Below are 16,972 nucleotides of genomic sequence, written 5' to 3' on the forward strand. Positions count from 1 at the left end.
AACTGCTAAAACTAGTTAAGAAGTCTGGTCATGCTTACTCATATACATTCATGATGCTATTGTCACTGTTCTAAAACATTTTTGCCTTAAAAGACAAAACGTTAGTGCTGAAATTCTGTTGAGGAATCAAGAATTAAAGAAACAGAAACCATAAAAAAAAAACATACAGCTTAAGAGAAAACAATTTTCATTTATTGGTCAAAGATTCAAAATCTAACAAAAGACTATATATTGCATCATAGACAATTCATTAACAGGGAAATAATCTTCTGATTCACTTCTGTTATTAGTAATTATTCATCTGCAATCAAATACATTTGAGGTGCATGTTAAACCATTTAACGATCAAAGTTAAATCTTTCTTAATTTCCTGCACAACAACCAATATCCACATGTAACACTAGAATGCTTTAACAACCGCTCCTAGCTGAAAGATTATAGGAGACAGTTGTCGCTTTTGTTGTAACCCAAACTTAAAAAAATAAAAACAATTGTGAGAATCTGATCAAGGTTACAGGAGCGTCGCTGCCTAAATGATAAGAAAAGACGATTCTCCTTTCACTGACAGGCTCAATATTCATGTCTCGATCGGTTGGTGAGTTATCAAAAAAAGGGACAAAATGTTCCCAACAAGTAAGAGATCCACATTGAAACTCAGAAACATCACCTGGGCAGGTGAAGCTCCAACAAGATCCTCTTCATTTTCCTATGAGAAACATTTCAGGCCGAAACTGTGCAACCATCACATCCTTGAGGTCAAGGAAGGAAATGTATTTTGCGTGAGGATTTCTGTTTGAAAGTGAGGTCGAGCTTTCTCCAGCCATGACTCTCTCTCCCCGTCAGGGAAGCTGACACCAACAGCAGTTTACAGAACTTAACGGGTCAAAACATACGAGATACAAATCGCCTAAAAAAAATAAAATATAAATCGCACAAAGTAACAGTTCAAGACGTCTGGCTTCGGTACATTTAGGCTGTAAGTATTAAACAAACTTTATTAGTTTTATTATTACTAACATGTATTTGCAGAGAAACAGGCCCACTTTGCATCTGTTTATTTATTTTTTAAAAGACAGACATGTTTGAATGAAGGCAGACTGACGCTCCATGAGAGGAACCACACTGTTCAACAGCAGCACAGTGTCGTCATCCAGTTTATCAACATATGCACATCAGCTCGGGACAATGAAATGCACGGTCTGAACATGTGGGAAAATATTACGAAACAAACACTTTCTTTCTCTCTCAAACCACGGTAATAACAAAAGCAGTCTATTCTTGGTTTCTGAGCACCAAAAACAATCATTCAGATGTCAACTAGGTACAAACAAAAAGGCACTTGAAGCTTCTGAAGATAACTTTCAATGACCCTTCTTAGTGTACGAACACCAAAATACAAAATAGTCTCTCATAAATGCCAACAAACAATACAAAAACAGGTTCATAAACAGTGTATTAGTATCATAGTGCAGGATCACATGGTGTGTAGTCTGTGGAATGCCTATTCTACATTGTGACATGCATAGTGTTAAGTTAGCAACAACATATCAGACTGTTGCCGTTCGGTTACAGTCGGTAGCGGACGGATAACAAGTCCAAGCGTAGAAAAGTAAAAATATTCAGCCGTTTGCCTGCTGAGGAGAATCAGGAAGAAAACGCGACGCCTCCGCCTCTCAAATCCGTGGAAGGCAGATGTAGAAACGGTCCGTTAGTGAGGTGAACTCGTTTGTTAAATGTGGAGCGAAGACAGGTCGTCTGCATCCGTGAAGTTCAGAGACACTTGGAGGACGCTGAGGTCTTTATCTGCGGCGTTAAGGTAGCAGACAGTAAAGCAGCAACGGCTCGCTCCGGTGGACAGACCGACTGAACAGAGGCAACACCGAGTCAGCGGGTCTGTGCCGTGAGCAGAGCTCGTAGTCTAGTGGCGCTCGAGCTCAAACATTACACATATTTTAGATAAACTAAACGATTGAGAAAAGGATCAAGCTTTTAAACTAAAATCACTCAAGAAAGAAAATATATAAGCTAAAAAACAGTCACTTTTCTACAAAGATAGTGTTCCTCGCCTTTTTTTTAAAATGATGTCAACGATGATTGAGTTTGCGAGGAACAAAACAATGACCTTTGGGTCACCGAGCCCTCGTAGGTTGCAGTTGTTTACGAGTCCGTCAGAGACCTGATGACACAGGATTCACAGGGAGGATCGGTGTCGACTTGTCCCTCTCCAGTTAGAAGTCCAGGATCGCATCAGTTTTGCTCATCAGGTCCAACAACGCGAGTTAAAGTCAAGGCCCACGTCGATGTCACCGCTTCCCAGTTGGAAGCTAAACCTTCAACATGACATGTGAACCTTCAGCGGCAGCAACAAGAGCCTGCTGTGATCTAGAAACAGAGACGAGAGCGTTCGATGGATGGTTCTCCGCTCTAATTTACTCTTTTATTGGTGCAAATCAATTCCTGCTGCCCAATGACGACTCAATACAGTGAATGTGTAATTTAGCCTCTACGACTTGATGCCGCACAACATCCATTTCACCCTGAACAGTCACTCTAACCCGCTTTCACAAATGAAAAATCACAGCAGCATCAGTGACGTCCTTCCTGCACGATAACCAGCCGCAAATATCCTCAAACATGAATTATCTCTGAAGTATGATCTTACAAGGAACGTCCACCACACAGATAATGTGCACCCATACAGACTCCTTCAGATCAGTAACAGCTTCTTTCCTGCCAGAGCTCTGACGCGTCTTCACCCGTTGATGAGAACAAGGCACCGGCAGTTTGAACAAGCAGAACACTGGGAACCTGAAGGCCGCCGCCGGAAAGAGTTTGTGGTTCCTCTTACAAAGTGTTTGTGAGATGGGGAATAAAGGTCTCGATGTCCAACCCTGATGCGAGCAGAAAGAGGTAAAGCAGTAGTTATACTCTAATGACCAGCTCCAGGCGGCTGCAGGAAGGTACAAACTTCATGATAGAAAACACTCATCGGTTGGCGTCTGTGTGTTCCTGTAAGGCGCATGAAGGAACCCTCACGAGGTGCTCAGAGAACGATAGATTCTTTTACACGAGGCCATCTAATGAACGGCCACTGTAGTTTCACCTTGGAAGCATACGGGTTGACAGATCATTCACTTTTCACATTACTGTACTCTCTTAATATACACACACGACTTCAAAAGATAAATATCGGCACTCACACTTGGATCCCTCGCTTGGTCCTTTGCACGTTCATATATTATCACTTAAATGTCTCCAACTTGTGTCGAGTCTTTTCTCCTTAAATCTCAGTGTACAGTGTTCGGGTTTGGTCGTGTAGAGGCAGAGCGAGTCTAACCCTGCTCCAGACTCTCCGTCACCTGCACGGCCGAGTACGTGGGTGCCGACGCCTGCCGGGTGAAGAAGGACGCGGCTCGTTTTGGCTTCAAGCGCTTGATTTCTTTCCCTGGAAGACACCGATGGAGAGACATCTGAAGTTACTACAGGGAGAGCGTCTTCGTGGAGAAGGAGCTCGGTCTCAAAAGATCAGACCTGGACTCACCGTTGTCCACGTAGCTGATGGTGTTGAGCGAATGCACCCGACTGCACACCACGCTGCTCTGCCTGCGCAGCATCCCGCGCCGTCCTCCGCGTCCGGTCTTGTTGCCGCCGTCCTGCCCGGCCGTCACAGACGAACTCGCCTCGCCGTCCATTTCCGCTGCGGCCGCTCCGTCAGTCGCCGACTTCAGCTCCACGCAGAACTCAATGAAGCCGCTCATCAGCTCCGCCTGGCCAAGGAAGGAGAAGAGGAAGCACTAATGAGCCTTAGACGGATGTACATCATTAACATACTTTTCCACGCTCCGGTCCTGAATCCCGGGCACGCAAAGGGTCAGATTACCGGCTGTGGATTAGGGCCTGGAGGCATTACTGCCTCTGGCATTATGAAACACCTCTGCACCACCTGCTGCTGGAGATCTTATTGTTTCAATCTCATTCAGTCTCATTTCACAAACCTGCATGTACCTGTTTTGAGTAGATCTTTAGCAACTTGTTGACAGGCGTGCCGTCTTCCTCTCCATCGAACTCCAGCCACAGGATGTGCGAGTCGCCCTGCTCCTCCGGGTAGCTGTGGTCCCACGAGAGCTCGTTGAAGTGCAGGCCGAGCAGCACGTGCTGCGAGAAGATGTTCATGAAGAGAAACACACAACTGTCAACGCAGCTAATATCCAGAAACACGTGGCGACAAAGTGAGGAACAAGTGAGGGACCGGGCATTGTGTTGTTTTTGTACAGCGCTGTGAACTTAAGGGAACGCCGCGCTCACCTTCTCTTTGGCGTCCATCACGTAGACGCCCTCCAGGCAGATCCCGACGTTCACAGCTTTGCGTTTGACCCTTTGGAGAATCCCCTGCACCGGTTTGTCGATCTCCCCGAAGAAGAAACCGCACCTGTGTGCGTCGTTAATGCCGATTAAAACCCAGCGAACAGGAAGTGGAGCGTATAAACGTCTCAGCGCACTGACTCGTACCCGTAGTAAGGCAGCGCGTGGCATGTGTTGAGGTACTGGTGGAGGAGCTGCGTGGGCGCAGCAGCGCTTCCAGGTGTGCTGATCTTCCTGTACTCCTCCATCAGGTTGTGCTCCAGCGCCGTCAGGCGGCTCGACTTCCCCCTCAGCGTGGAGAGCAGCCCGCCGCTCCCCACGGCCACGTGGGCAGGCAGGAAGGACGACAGCTTCTTCTTCCTGTGGGAAGCAGAGGAGACGCTCTGGGTTATGCTTCAACTGCATCTGATCTGCACGAGATTATGGTAAATCTGTTTTATAAATCTAGCGTTTGAGCCGCCTTCGGGATTAACAGGATGCTGAAACAACCGGTTGCATCAATGGAACGTCTTTTCCTTCATTCCACCCGTTCAAAGTCCTTCATGAGCTTTCATGACGGCCACCAGCTGAACTCTGTTGGTCTCACATTGAAGTTCTTTGCAGCTCGAGTGTTGCTTGAATTTTGACCTCTTCTCAATACCATCGCTCTCATATTGATAAACTCTCCTGAAGTGGGAGCGCTTCTGTTCTTCAGCGTCATAAAAAGACGCCAACTGCTGATTACCCAGAGGTCCTCTCATCTAAAATATAATCTGCAACTAGTGAGTATAATACAAAGAATAAATAGCAGTACGCGTCGTAATTACCAAGCCGCTCGTTGTGTTTCTCTCCTCCACAATAGTCCAATCACGTCAGAATGTGAGGATTTGATTAGACTGCTTTGTTAAAACGTCTTGTCATTCATGTGTGGAAGATAAACTGTTCTCTCATTTCCTCTTGTTGGGAAATATCAGAACATTATGTTCAGTTTCAGGGTCGGAGGAAAAAAACAATTTGAATGGGGTTATTTTTGTTAAAGTGTGGACTTTAAATTGTTTTTTTCGAATTAAATAACTATTCAACACCAAATAAAAAGGAAGATTTATTTCCAGAATGAAGCTGTGAATACTGTAATAAATCATAGGTATAATAAGTACTAGAAAGATCTCTCTGCAGCAGTGCGGTCACATGTGTGACGTACCGGCCCGATACCGAAAACCTTCGGCCACAATCTGTTGACCCTTTGTCACAATGCCAGTTTATTTTAATAACACAACTCGTTCCCTCTCAAGTCCTCCAGCTGCTCTCGAGACATGAGGGCAGATGGACACGAGTTTGTTTTACAGCGTCGTTTCTTTAATACACTTTGGCTGACGCAGGCATCCTGGTGTGTTGACCAACTCGACCGCAGAGGCCAGCACACACTCCTTCATTTTCTAAAAAACAAAACAAACTATTACCTCGTCAACTGGGAACTAAAGAAAAGAAGAAAAGAAAGTCCATTTAAGCAGAACGTCGAGTAGAATCATGTGTTATAAAGAATGCTGTGTGTTGATTATTATACTATTATAATTATACTAGTTAACATCAGGGCATGAGAGTTCAACCTCTCCCTCGTCTGGCTGGGAAACAGGAAGTGGTCAGTTTGACTCACCGAGGGGAAAAACAAGATCTTGTGATAAAGTTGTAAAAAACCAAAACATTACAGCTAATAAATTAAAAAGGTTAATGTACTCATTTGTCAATACATGGAAGCAACAACAAGTTGGGACACAACTACAAACAAAAAATGGTCGTTAAAAAAGTAAATCTTTCAGTTTTGCTGAGCCGTGAAGAGAATTCAATAACTACATCACACAGCTTGTCCCGCTGCTTCATGAACCAAACAGTTCTGCCAACATCCTGACTCACATTTCAACTGAAGGTGCATCATGTTAAACTGAAGGTGCATCATGTTAAACTGAAGGTGCATCATGTTAAACTGAAGGTGCATCATGTTAAACTGAAGGTGCATCATGTTAAACTGAAGGTGCATCATGTTAAACTGAAGGTGCATCATATTAAACTGAAGGTGCATCATATTAAACTGAAGGTGCATCATGTTAAACTGAAGGTGCATCATGTTAAACTGAAGGTGCATCATATTAAACTGAAGGTGCATCATATTAAACTGAAGGTGCATCATGTTAAACTGAAGGTGCATCATGTTAAACTGAAGGTGCATCATGTTAAACTGAAGGTGCATCATGTTAAACTGAAGGTGCATCATGTTAAACTGAAGGTGCATCATGTTAAACTGAAGGTGCATCATGTTAAACTGAAGGTGCATCATGTTAAACTGAAGGTGCATAACATGCATTTGGGAAAAACACGACAGCTTCAGCTGCTAAAGTCAAACATATTTTGCGAGATGTTGCAAAACTATTGAGAGATCTTTTTTCCCCACAACCTTTGATTATTTTTCCCTCTCTGGGAAGTCTCTTCCAGACTCGGTAACGACCGGCTCTGACCAAAAAGGTAAAGACACAAAAACTAAACGAGCATGGAGTGGTTTCCTCTGAGCAAAAAGTCTTTGACTCCTTTAAGAGAAACTGGAGGGTCGACAACACCCTCATCCATAAAACTCCAAATTACAAAGCATTTCAAGATGTCTCCTCAGCGGCCGTTGTAACTTACCTTATAGTCGTGCTGCATTGCTGTCCGTCCAGACCGGTTCCCTCATGGAGGGCGAGGGACAGGGCTCCCAGACCCGTCCAGTGCTCGGGGTCGCAGGGGTATCGACCCGAGAGGATGTTGCCCCTAGCCTCCTCGTACAGAAGCCTCAGCACTCCCTCGTCATCGATCTGCTCAAGACGACGACGACGACGACCATCAGTCACCAGGAAAACTAACAACGTTCACTCATATGCAAGATTAACGGGTTAATGGTACCTGCAGCTCTTTAGATTTCAGATAGAAGACGTTGCGGCGGTACTGGAGACATGGTTCATCTGAGGGAAAAGCAGAGGACTTTGATGGATTAGGGTTCAGGTGACCGTCTGTATCTGCTTCACGTCACTGGGTGATATTCAGCTGTGGTGGAAACCGCCTCCAACACCTCCGCTCACAGTCCTGTGCTGTGGGAGGGAGAACATCCACTCTACGAAATATACAACAGCATCGACAGCAAGGCAAAACATTTATGATTTTTTTAATTAGTGGTAAACTGTCACTATTGTTATTTGTGTCTTTCTTTCTCTGCAACAGTGCAACAAGTTGTTTGTTTTGTCCGACAAGCAACAGCAACAATAATTGTATTGAATGACCCCTTCTGTATGAGAGGATGGTCATTTCATTTAAAAACATACATCTTAACCACTGTACACAAACAAACATTTAGATTGTCCCATTTGGCAACACATTGTAAACACTTGTGTGTGTGTTGTGGATAAAACCCCTCATCTTAAAAGTGCTTCAAAAGAACATTTGTATGAAGTGCAGATTTAAGGCTTTAAAATATAAAAAGAGCGCAAAATATTTACCTCATGCTGTATGGATATGTTGTCTAAACTACTGAGCTAACTGTTCAGTTATAGTATTTCAACATGAAATAGTCACTGAAATGTAATCTCTTCTCTTCCTCCGAGTAGTTTCTCTTCTTGTTGTTCGACTTCCTCCATGTTCCAGCTTTTATTTTGCTCGTTTCACAGCTGTGTACTGCTTGCCAACGTCTTGTCTTTTCTTTATTTCAAGCAAACAAACCCGACAGCAGCTCGACCCAGAGCGAGCTCCTAAGCACCAACACTTTAGAAGTGAGCTACAAATCCACAGGGAACAGCTGCAGAACAGGAAACTGGCTGTGCTTGGCATGACTGTGTTTTGAAACCAGGTTACGGAGAGAAACAAGCTCAGAGCAGGGAGCGTACTGTACTGGAGCTAACTTTGTTTCTCTTAAACTACCATGTGCATGCTGTAAATAAGAAACCACACTTCCCCCCGACACATATGGTTGTACAGGAGTATTCTGGTGCAGACTTAAGAGGATGCAGTCTTTATGTTGGAGTTTTTAAAGAAAAGGCAAAGTGAGGTTCTGTAGTCACTGAGCCTTACTTTATCTTTTTGTCAACTTAAAATATACAAATACTCTTCTGTTCAGCAGTGGAAACCAACAGACAGGAAGAAACGTCTTCAATTCTAATTCCCACACTTACTGAGTTACTTACTCTGCTATTAGCTTACTGCAGGAAGCAGACAATAATGCAGTCACGTGATGCATGTGAAGACATCGGCACACAGACCAAACTCTCACCTTGTGAGATGTCTTCCTCTGAGGCCTCAGTGAAGCGATACAGCAAGTCCTGCCACTGCCGACACAGTTTGTACGGTTGATGCCTCGCCTTCAACTGCAACTCTGAGGAATGAAGAGGAGGCAAATGTAACCCAGAGACATGTGTCCGATATCCTGCTACGATGCTTGTGTCGCTTGCCATTGTGACACCGGCGCTGCTAACATCGACATACGGTACAATCATTCAAGGAGGAGATATGTGAGTGAGGAATATGTGGAGTTTTGTAGCCAAACTAATTTGCCAGATGAAAACTTGCAGCATTTACAAGTGTAAAAAGTGTGTGGAAGTTCTTACCGAGCAGTGGAGAACAAAGCCAGAAGGCAAAAACATCCTGTGCAGAATCAGGAATATGGAGAGCATCGCGAACACTGCGACCCAACTCCTGCACGGACACGCTGCCGAGCCCTTCTACTGATAAGTGCACTGCACTGTCCCCACAGATGTAGACAAGCACATCTTGAGCTGTGTGAAGAAGAAACACAAACAAAACAGTTAAAATGACAACGACAAGTAAGCCAAAGAGAAACAACACCACATCAGAATGCATTTTCTTTGTTCAAGTTGATTTGCTGTAAATAAAACTACGGCATGTTAGGAAATACTGCAAAGGGATTTTATCCTCCGTGAGTTGCAATAATATCTGCGGCAGCGTACCACGGGACAGCGTCGCAGAAGAAGCAACACTTCCTCTTTGCGAATGATCATCCGATGAATCTGGAGGAAAACTGCAGTCGCCTCCTTCCATCTCTACTCTGAAAACACAAAGACCAAACTCATGAGCAGTCACAACATTTACACAGCAACACGCCGATCATAATGAAGAAAGGAACATGGAAACGAGTTTACACATGTCACAATGAGATCCTCCTCCTTGTGTGATGGGACACGGGTTGCATTGTCAACACTGAACTTCCTGATTTCTGAAACTCAAAGTTATAAATATCCAGCTGGCTAAGTGACCAGTAAAGTGGTATCCACATACCAGCACATATTTACATTTAGTCTCTTGTACTTTCAAAGAAGGACCTACTAGAAGTGCTCCAGAGGGGACTTCACCAGACAGATATTAGCATTATTAGTGTATTGTCCTCACTGACATTCAAAAACCAGCCAGCCATGGTTTAAATTAACAAGTATTCACGCTAATTTAGTAAAGGACTCGCGATGCACTTGCGCCACCACGTGGTAATATTTAGCCCCTACAAGCAGAACATCCCATCCGACTGCTGCTGACCTCACCCTGTTGACCGACACTCATCGTGTTGCCTCAACCTGTCAACGTCACTAAGCCCCGTTTATATGCTAATTAATAGGGCAACACGCATTGATACACAATGACCTGAATACAGAGAGAATGTAATTACAGAGACAACACGGCACCATCCCGAGGCCCGTGGTGCAAGAGCTAGCTAGCTAGGTTAGCTAACGCTAAAATGAACCCAAACTATGGTGGAAATAACTCAGGGAACTATTCAAGCGACTAAACGTATGCATTTAGTTAAAACACACGGGAAGCCACCGTGCTGGCTCATGTTCCCAACGCATTAAAAGGGTCACTAAACATTATTGAGATACTTTTACAGGACGCTTCAGGGATCAGTTGAGGACGATTTTGGCACTTTTATTAGTTTGTTAGCGTTAGCGCCCTTTAGGTGTTTTGTACCCACTGTGTAGCAAGTGAAGGAGAAACAAATGCCTCCGTTTGTCCACCTACCTGCACGTTTTAGTGAATCCCCCGCCTCTTGCTGCTCATGAGCTGGGGAGCTAGTTTTGAAAGCACCGTGGCTAAACGCCAAAGCAAATCAACGGTTCGCTGTTTACCGCTGGTTACAACTGGCTTTACGGGCAGCTGCGCCTGTGTGACGGGAAAACGATTCGCTCATTCTGAACCGCCCTTTAATGGGTGGGACCGGCAACCCGGAGGATGAGAAAACAACTCTTTAAGAGGGAGATATTCGTGAAAAGTAGACATTAAAACAGCCAAGAGCAAATACTCCAAAGTCCTGGTCTGGAGGTCATGTGAAAGAACACTGACCGGACGACTTGTTTACGGTTTGAACGCTTTTACACGGGAGAGGTTAAAAATGTACAATCCCATAAATGAGTCAAATTATCGGTTGATTTAGAGCGCGCGTGACGTCAGACGCAGTACTGACGTCATCGCGCATGTTCCTACGCAGGCAGCGGATTCATTGTATTTACCTGTTCTGGGTTGCTGCTGATATTCACAACCACAAGTTGAGATCCAAAGTTAAATCGTGTTTTTATAAGAATATTTTTAATAAACAGACTAATATCTGCAGAAGTGCTCTCCAGTATACCTTTACATAAATGTACTGTAATAATTTATGGTAGGCCTATTGTTAGAAGCCAATGGACCACGTGTTAATGTACCATATTTGTTTGTTTTGTCCTGTAAGTGGACAGGAATACCATCCAGGCTTATCTCACATGCTTTCAACAATTTCATCATGCAAAGGTCGTTGTAAGCTACAACCTAAAAAATGATAATAAAAAATAATGGAGATCTTGTGGTGATCCTATGCACCTTTACAGAAAAAGAACAACAGCAATCCCGGTTACAAACCAGATAATCAAATACTATTAGGATGAAGAGATTGGATCTTTTTCAATAAGAAAACATAGGAAGCCTCTGAGATCTGTATTAGTGATTCTAGACCTAAATATGGTGTACTTGTTTTGAGTCATAGAAAATCACTCAAGACATAGTTGTGTTTTTAAAAGGACCTTTAATAAAGCTATTCACACGGGTTGATATCAGAAACTGATTCCAGAGATTAAGCAATATTTTGTCTCTAGAGACACTGTAGAATATGTATCTTGTATATTAAATGAGCTGTCCAGGGACAATGGTAAATTACACAAATTTGAAAATATATATTTTTTTCCCAGTACAGTGTGTATCATTTTTTTTTTTAAACAAATAAAGCCTTGGCGTAGTTCTCTGCATCTTACATCCACCTGCCGCAGGTGTCTAACTGCTAGGACAGCAGGTTGAGTATTAACAAAGGGGATTAAAAGCTTTAACAAAGGTGTCCGAACAGAGGACACACTCGACGGCTTTCACTGCATTACTGACATTGATGATATCAATCTTCATAATCCTATTCCTTTCACTGGCAGGGAGAAGACAGGCAGGGAGAAATAAGCAAGGTGGAGCACCTGGTATGGAGGGTGACATCTGACATTGTAAGTGTTTCTATGTCTGCATGCTGTTAGAAAAAGAAGCAGTAAGTGAACCCACAACATAAGGCATTTAATAACATCCAACTTTAATAAGACATCTGTTAAAGTCCTTTTGCGCAGCGGAGCATAGTGCCTCATGTCTAGTGGCCTTATCGTTAAAAGAAAACAATACATTTAATTATTTCTTTTAAATGGAGGTGTATTGACAATTATCTCAAAAGTAAATTTACATAAACGTCTGTGGGAATCTGTTGTGTACAGCATTTGGTTAACAGGAGTCCAGCGTATGGAACGTGAATGTAAAGAAAAGTGACAAACATTCACTTGACCTGTGATGCTGATCAGACAATAAAAAACACTATCAATAAGTCTTTTAAATTCATATAAATTTGTGAATAATATTATGCTTTTGAATTCAAATCACTGATTATCTGTGTGTAAAAAATATTTACATGTGTGTACATCATTTGTGGTTCAGACGCCTTCTGCCTTCCCAGCAGTGCCCTCCTCCACCTGGTTAGTGAGCAGGAAGAACTTCATCACGGGTTGGACGTACTCCATGAAGGTTTCCTTCACCGACTTCTCCAGCAGGTACCCTTCTGTCTCGATCTCTGTGTTCTCCTGCCCCTCCACCGCCTCCATGGCGGTCTGCAGGAAGCGCAGGCTCACCAGCACTGAGGCCTGGCAGGAGGGAGGCAGAGAGACCAGAGGAGGGGGAGCAGGTTAGACGTGGAAGCAGAGTCCATTAAGGAGCATCAGGGATCCACAAACACCACCAAACAGAAGCAGTGAGTGATGGATACTGCGCACGTTGAGCACAGCAGACCCAACAAAACACAACAGAGGAATTCATTCTAAATCAAGTCAGGATTCTCATGAATGAAATAACATTTCTAACTTAGCATCTCGCCCGCGTATGCTGAGCGTGTACACAGAATGGTGGGTTGTTGCAGCACTTTGTTTTTTCATGTGCTTATGAAGACGTGACACACTGTTAGAATGTAGTTTTATAACACATTGGTATCTGTACAAGTCCCCCAAAAGCCTCTGCACCCATTCCAAATGTAAACGCTGCCTTTAGCTCAAACGACTCGGCCTGAAATGACTAAAATGACTGAGATTCTTCTCGGAGTGTACCTGTAGGAGGAAGACGGACAGGACTCCAGCCCCGATGGTGTTCATCAGGCCCATGTAGTAGTTGACCAGCGCCTCTCTGCAGCCTCGGAGGTAGATATTGAGCTCCTCGGTTTGGTACTCATAGTTATAGTGAGCCGAGTTGTTGGTGAGCTGAGACTGGATGCACGGCCGTGGAGAGCCGGGGTTGCAGCAACTGAACGGGACTCCGTCTACCAAGTACCGGCCATCCACGTTGCTCTTGATGCGGCTGAGGAAACAAGTCATGAGATGTGTTTATGGATTGCAGATACAGTGCAATAATCAGATGACTTAGTCTTCCCATCCTCAGGATGGGAAACCCACTCCCCTCATGTAATACTGTGCACAGCTTACTCTTTCACTTCCTTGCTGCTGAAGTCCAGGTAGCGGTTGCTGATCCACTGGACCTCAAACCAGTCCTTGAAGTCGGTGTTTCCACAGCACTGGAACTCCATCTGCAGGCGGTCCATGTTCTGCTTCTGGAAGCAGCGGCCCGGGGTGTCTGTGTCCTTGTAGAAGCGGATGCCGTTCCTCAGGCCGACCTTCAGCGACGACTCCAGGCTGCCCTTCATTGCATAGCTCATGATGACGGCCAGCAGCATGAGGACGGTGAAGAAGCAAGAGACAGCGAAGTAGGGCTTCAGCATGGTCTTCCAGCGAGGAAAGCGCCCGGCATCCAGAGCATCCTGGCAGACCCTGGAGGCAAAGTAGTTGATACCCAGAGAGGCCAGACCCACGATCATGAGGGTGTTGGGCACGACATGTATGTCTGAGTTATCCATGACCTGGAAGAGAGTCACACAATCACAGCATCAGTAAAAACTCTTTTGGTTTGCTGCAAGGAAGCAAACATCAGGACTTACCTTGAGGCAGAATGTTTCAACAATCGCTAAACAAAACCTGACAGAAGTATTGTGGCTTTCTGCCTCAAATAACCAGAAAATCACCTGGAAATACATGTTTCCAAACACCCACAGTTGTTAACCAGCTGCTGAAGCTCTGTGCTGCTGCTAGAGGATGAACATCCAGACATTTATAGATGTTTAGGTGTTACTTGAGTTTATGCTTGTTGAGTTATGACAACATGTGTGTTATGAACGCTTGATTGTTCAACTTCTATTTGTTCAGGGGAGATCTCCATGTATGTGTAACACTTCTCCTCAGCAGCGTTACAGTCACAGTTTAACAGAGGTTAATGAGCACTGAGCTGCTCACTTCAAGCCGTTGAGGCTCAGCGGCGTTGCTCAAGGGCACCTGGCAGTCATTCTCTCGCTCCGGCTGCATTTAACTGGCAGGATTCATAAGTACACTGTTAGCATGAACAAGTGCAAGTGTGTGTATGAAACCATTAATATCTGGCCTATGTTGGATGTAATATTATCTATTAAGGTTATACAGCATCAGACTATGTATATTAAATGCAACATTTGCATATGTTACTGTTTTTTTTGCAGAGGATCTTTGCACAAAACACATTCTGGAAATTCTTAAATATGAAAAGAAGACGAGAGTTGAATAAACTCACATCCTGAAGCATTTGTGACCGTTTAGACGTCTGGAAGACACTTTAGATTCTGTCATCTTTTGCATGTTTCTGTCATTCTTTTCATTTCCCTTCATAATCCTCACTTTACACGTTTTACATGCAAACAGAACAATGACCTCGACCGCACAACATTCTGATAATTTAAATACATATTTGGAAACTATATTTGGAAAACACCTGAGATGGTGTGAATGTCATAGTTGTAATGCATCGTTGTGCAAATATGATGTTTTTCAGGCTGCAAATTATTGAATTATTCAAACTACTTCAATGTGGAAATATAATTCATTCGAATAATCTAAAAACTAAAAGAGGTTTTTGTTATCAACTCAGAGTTGTGAAGACGCCTTCAGGAGGGATTATGGTGATTAAGACGGTTTATTAAATGATGATCAGGATCCAAAGTGGGTCACAGGTGTATTTACCTCCTCGGCCTCTAACAAGGACATGAATGTGACCGTAAGAGATTTAATTCATCCTTTCAGAGCTTCATCTCTTTTCCATCTTTCATCCTGAAACATTAAACCAACAGAAGACAGTTTGCATCTGTCTGCTGTCGTTCTGTTCATGCTTCATATTCTACTTTGTTGTTCTTGTTTGTATTCACATCGTCTACTTATGTGTATGTTGAGGATCTGGAGTCAAATTCCTTGTTTATACACGGCCAATAAAACTGATTCTCGTTCATGTAAATCAATACTTTAATGTGTAATCAACTGTTAGAACAAGCCGCTGTCCCTGGTGTAGATATGTGTTACCTGTTGACAACTATGCATGTAGACACACAACTCCTTCATAGTTACACTGAGCAGCATCATGTTACTGACTTTAGTAATAAAACTATAAGCTACATTATTTATGCGACGTGTTGATAACTCACAGCACATGTTAAAACAAACCAAAGCTCTGTATTTAAATGCAAAGAGCTTCAGTGAAGCTTCAGTAGAGCTTCAATAGAGCTTCAGTGAAGCTGGAGTACCTCTGCCCTCCTGCGCAGCTCCGTCTTGAGGATGCAGCCCAGGCTGAAGGTGAACGCCCCGGCGACCGTGGCACACCAGGAGAGGAGCCACAGTCCCTGGGCGAGCTTCACCCTCTTCTCAAAGGGGAACTTCATCTTCATCACCACCATGGCTGCAGCGAGGGAATCCGAGTCTTACCGGGGGAGCAGGGGAAGGAGAGCACGAGGCGACGAGGGCCGATGCTGGGCTTCTTCTGCCGGGAGGAGAGGCGGTCAGAGGCAGCGGAGGACACAACGGAAACTCAACGGTGAACATGAAAAATAAACCGGTTGCAACCGAGCGAGCACAATTAAAAACACACTGACGGTCGTCTCCAGAGAGAAAACTTGGACCCGAGAAATAAAAGGTCAAGAGAGTTCAGAGTGAAATGCTGGGAGAATAAAGTTTGACAGCTTCACGAGTCGCCACTTAAACAAATGTTAGTGCATGAAAACTCACCTGATTTGTCTCCCCAAAAAGTCCAAAAAAAATGTCCAGTTGTCTCCAGCGACCGCTCTGAACCATCCAGTGTGCCACGCAGTGGATTTGGCACACTGGATTTGGCCACCCTGGATGCTGCGAGCGTCTTAACACTAATGCCGCCCTATCCTATTAAATCCAGGCCATTGTCTGCTCAGCATCCAGCGCTCACGCAGCCGGACCAGCACACGCAGCTAATTGAAGCTGACGGGCGATGGAGACGACGATAAGCCAATAACGGAGGAACACTTGTCCTCGAACGATACACTGGAGTCAATTTCAGATGAAAAGAATGAGATATGTATTCAGATGAATGCATTCAGACTTATATTTGATGATAATATCTTGTTTTGATGTTCTTTATCTCCTGTTTGAGTTCAGCACAATGAGGCTGTTTTCCTCCCTCACACTGCTCGAGTCTTGACTCTGTGGAGGCGGTTGTGTGTCTGTGTGTTTAGTATTAGCTGCTATACGTTGTATGGGTGGAAGTCAACTTTAATATGAAGTGTGTACACAACCAGGACGAAGCCTCAGCAGCGCTGTGTGGTACTGATGCAGATATCAGACTCTTACAAGTAGATATAATGACAAAGGTTTGGAGCAGGAAATGTAGGACGTTCATTTCATATCTTTTTGTTTCTTCATTTGGTTTATTAAATATTACATTTACAGAGTTATATTGAGTACATTTACATAAACTTGTGAAATGAGACTGAAAACATAAACACAGACAATAGTTTCCATATGCACATATTTAAAGCTATTTCATAACTGTATTTATAAGTATACAATATTTCATAAAGTACATGCTAAGACTACATTAACAACAGGTAAATAATTAGCAGGAAAACAGCAAAAACCTTTTCTTCTCCAATATTTTATAATGTTTTTTTTTAGATTATGCGAAGAAAAACATT

General features: G+C 43.7%; 2 protein-coding genes across 2 annotated transcripts; both read right to left on the minus strand.

Moving 5' to 3' along the window:
• Positions 1-216: 216 nt before the first annotated feature.
• frmd8 (FERM domain containing 8) lies at positions 217-10,736 on the minus strand. The gene is made up of 11 exons (XM_068601110.1): positions 10,384-10,736; positions 9,324-9,421; positions 8,964-9,131; positions 8,630-8,731; positions 7,273-7,331; positions 7,018-7,184; positions 4,510-4,722; positions 4,306-4,429; positions 4,006-4,155; positions 3,542-3,767; positions 217-3,445 (listed from the first exon to the last, which is right to left on the minus strand). Exons 2-11 carry the CDS (start codon positions 9,412-9,414, stop codon positions 3,333-3,335), a joined length of 1,413 nt encoding a protein of 470 aa, XP_068457211.1. The 5' UTR covers positions 9,415-9,421; positions 10,384-10,736; the 3' UTR covers positions 217-3,332.
• A 1,614-nt stretch (positions 10,737-12,350) lies between these two features.
• Positions 12,351-15,706, minus strand: rom1a (retinal outer segment membrane protein 1a). The gene is made up of 4 exons (XM_068600088.1): positions 15,557-15,706; positions 13,386-13,816; positions 13,014-13,260; positions 12,351-12,557 (listed from the first exon to the last, which is right to left on the minus strand). The coding sequence occupies exons 1-4, from the start codon at positions 15,704-15,706 to the stop codon at positions 12,351-12,353; spliced, it is 1,035 nt and encodes a 344-aa protein (XP_068456189.1).
• Between the last annotated feature and the right edge of the window lie 1,266 nt (positions 15,707-16,972).

This window comes from Clinocottus analis, unplaced genomic scaffold (assembly GCF_023055335.1).
Source record: "Clinocottus analis isolate CAN_PGR_092001 unplaced genomic scaffold, fCliAna1.0.p SCAF_5, whole genome shotgun sequence".
NCBI classification, from domain to species: domain Eukaryota; kingdom Metazoa; phylum Chordata; class Actinopteri; order Perciformes; family Cottidae; genus Clinocottus; species Clinocottus analis.

Coding starts and splice junctions, on each gene's coding strand:
- frmd8 (XM_068601110.1), bottom strand. CDS start 9,414: ATGGAAGGAGGCGACTGCAGTTTTCCTCCAGATTCATCGGATGATCAT. Junction 7,332..8,629: donor AGAGGAAGACATCTCACAAG/GTGAGAGTTTGG, acceptor CTTTTCCCTCAG/ATGAACCATGTCTCCAGTAC. Junction 7,185..7,272: donor TGAAATCTAAAGAGCTGCAG/GTACCATTAACC, acceptor CGTCTTGAGCAG/ATCGATGACGAGGGAGTGCT.
- rom1a (XM_068600088.1), bottom strand. CDS start 15,706: ATGGTGGTGATGAAGATGAAGTTCCCCTTTGAGAAGAGGGTGAAGCTC. Junction 13,817..15,556: donor AGCTGCGCAGGAGGGCAGAG/GTACTCCAGCTT, acceptor ACTCTCTTCCAG/GTCATGGATAACTCAGACAT. Junction 12,558..13,013: donor TGTCCGTCTTCCTCCTACAG/GTACACTCCGAG, acceptor CCCTCCTGCCAG/GCCTCAGTGCTGGTGAGCCT.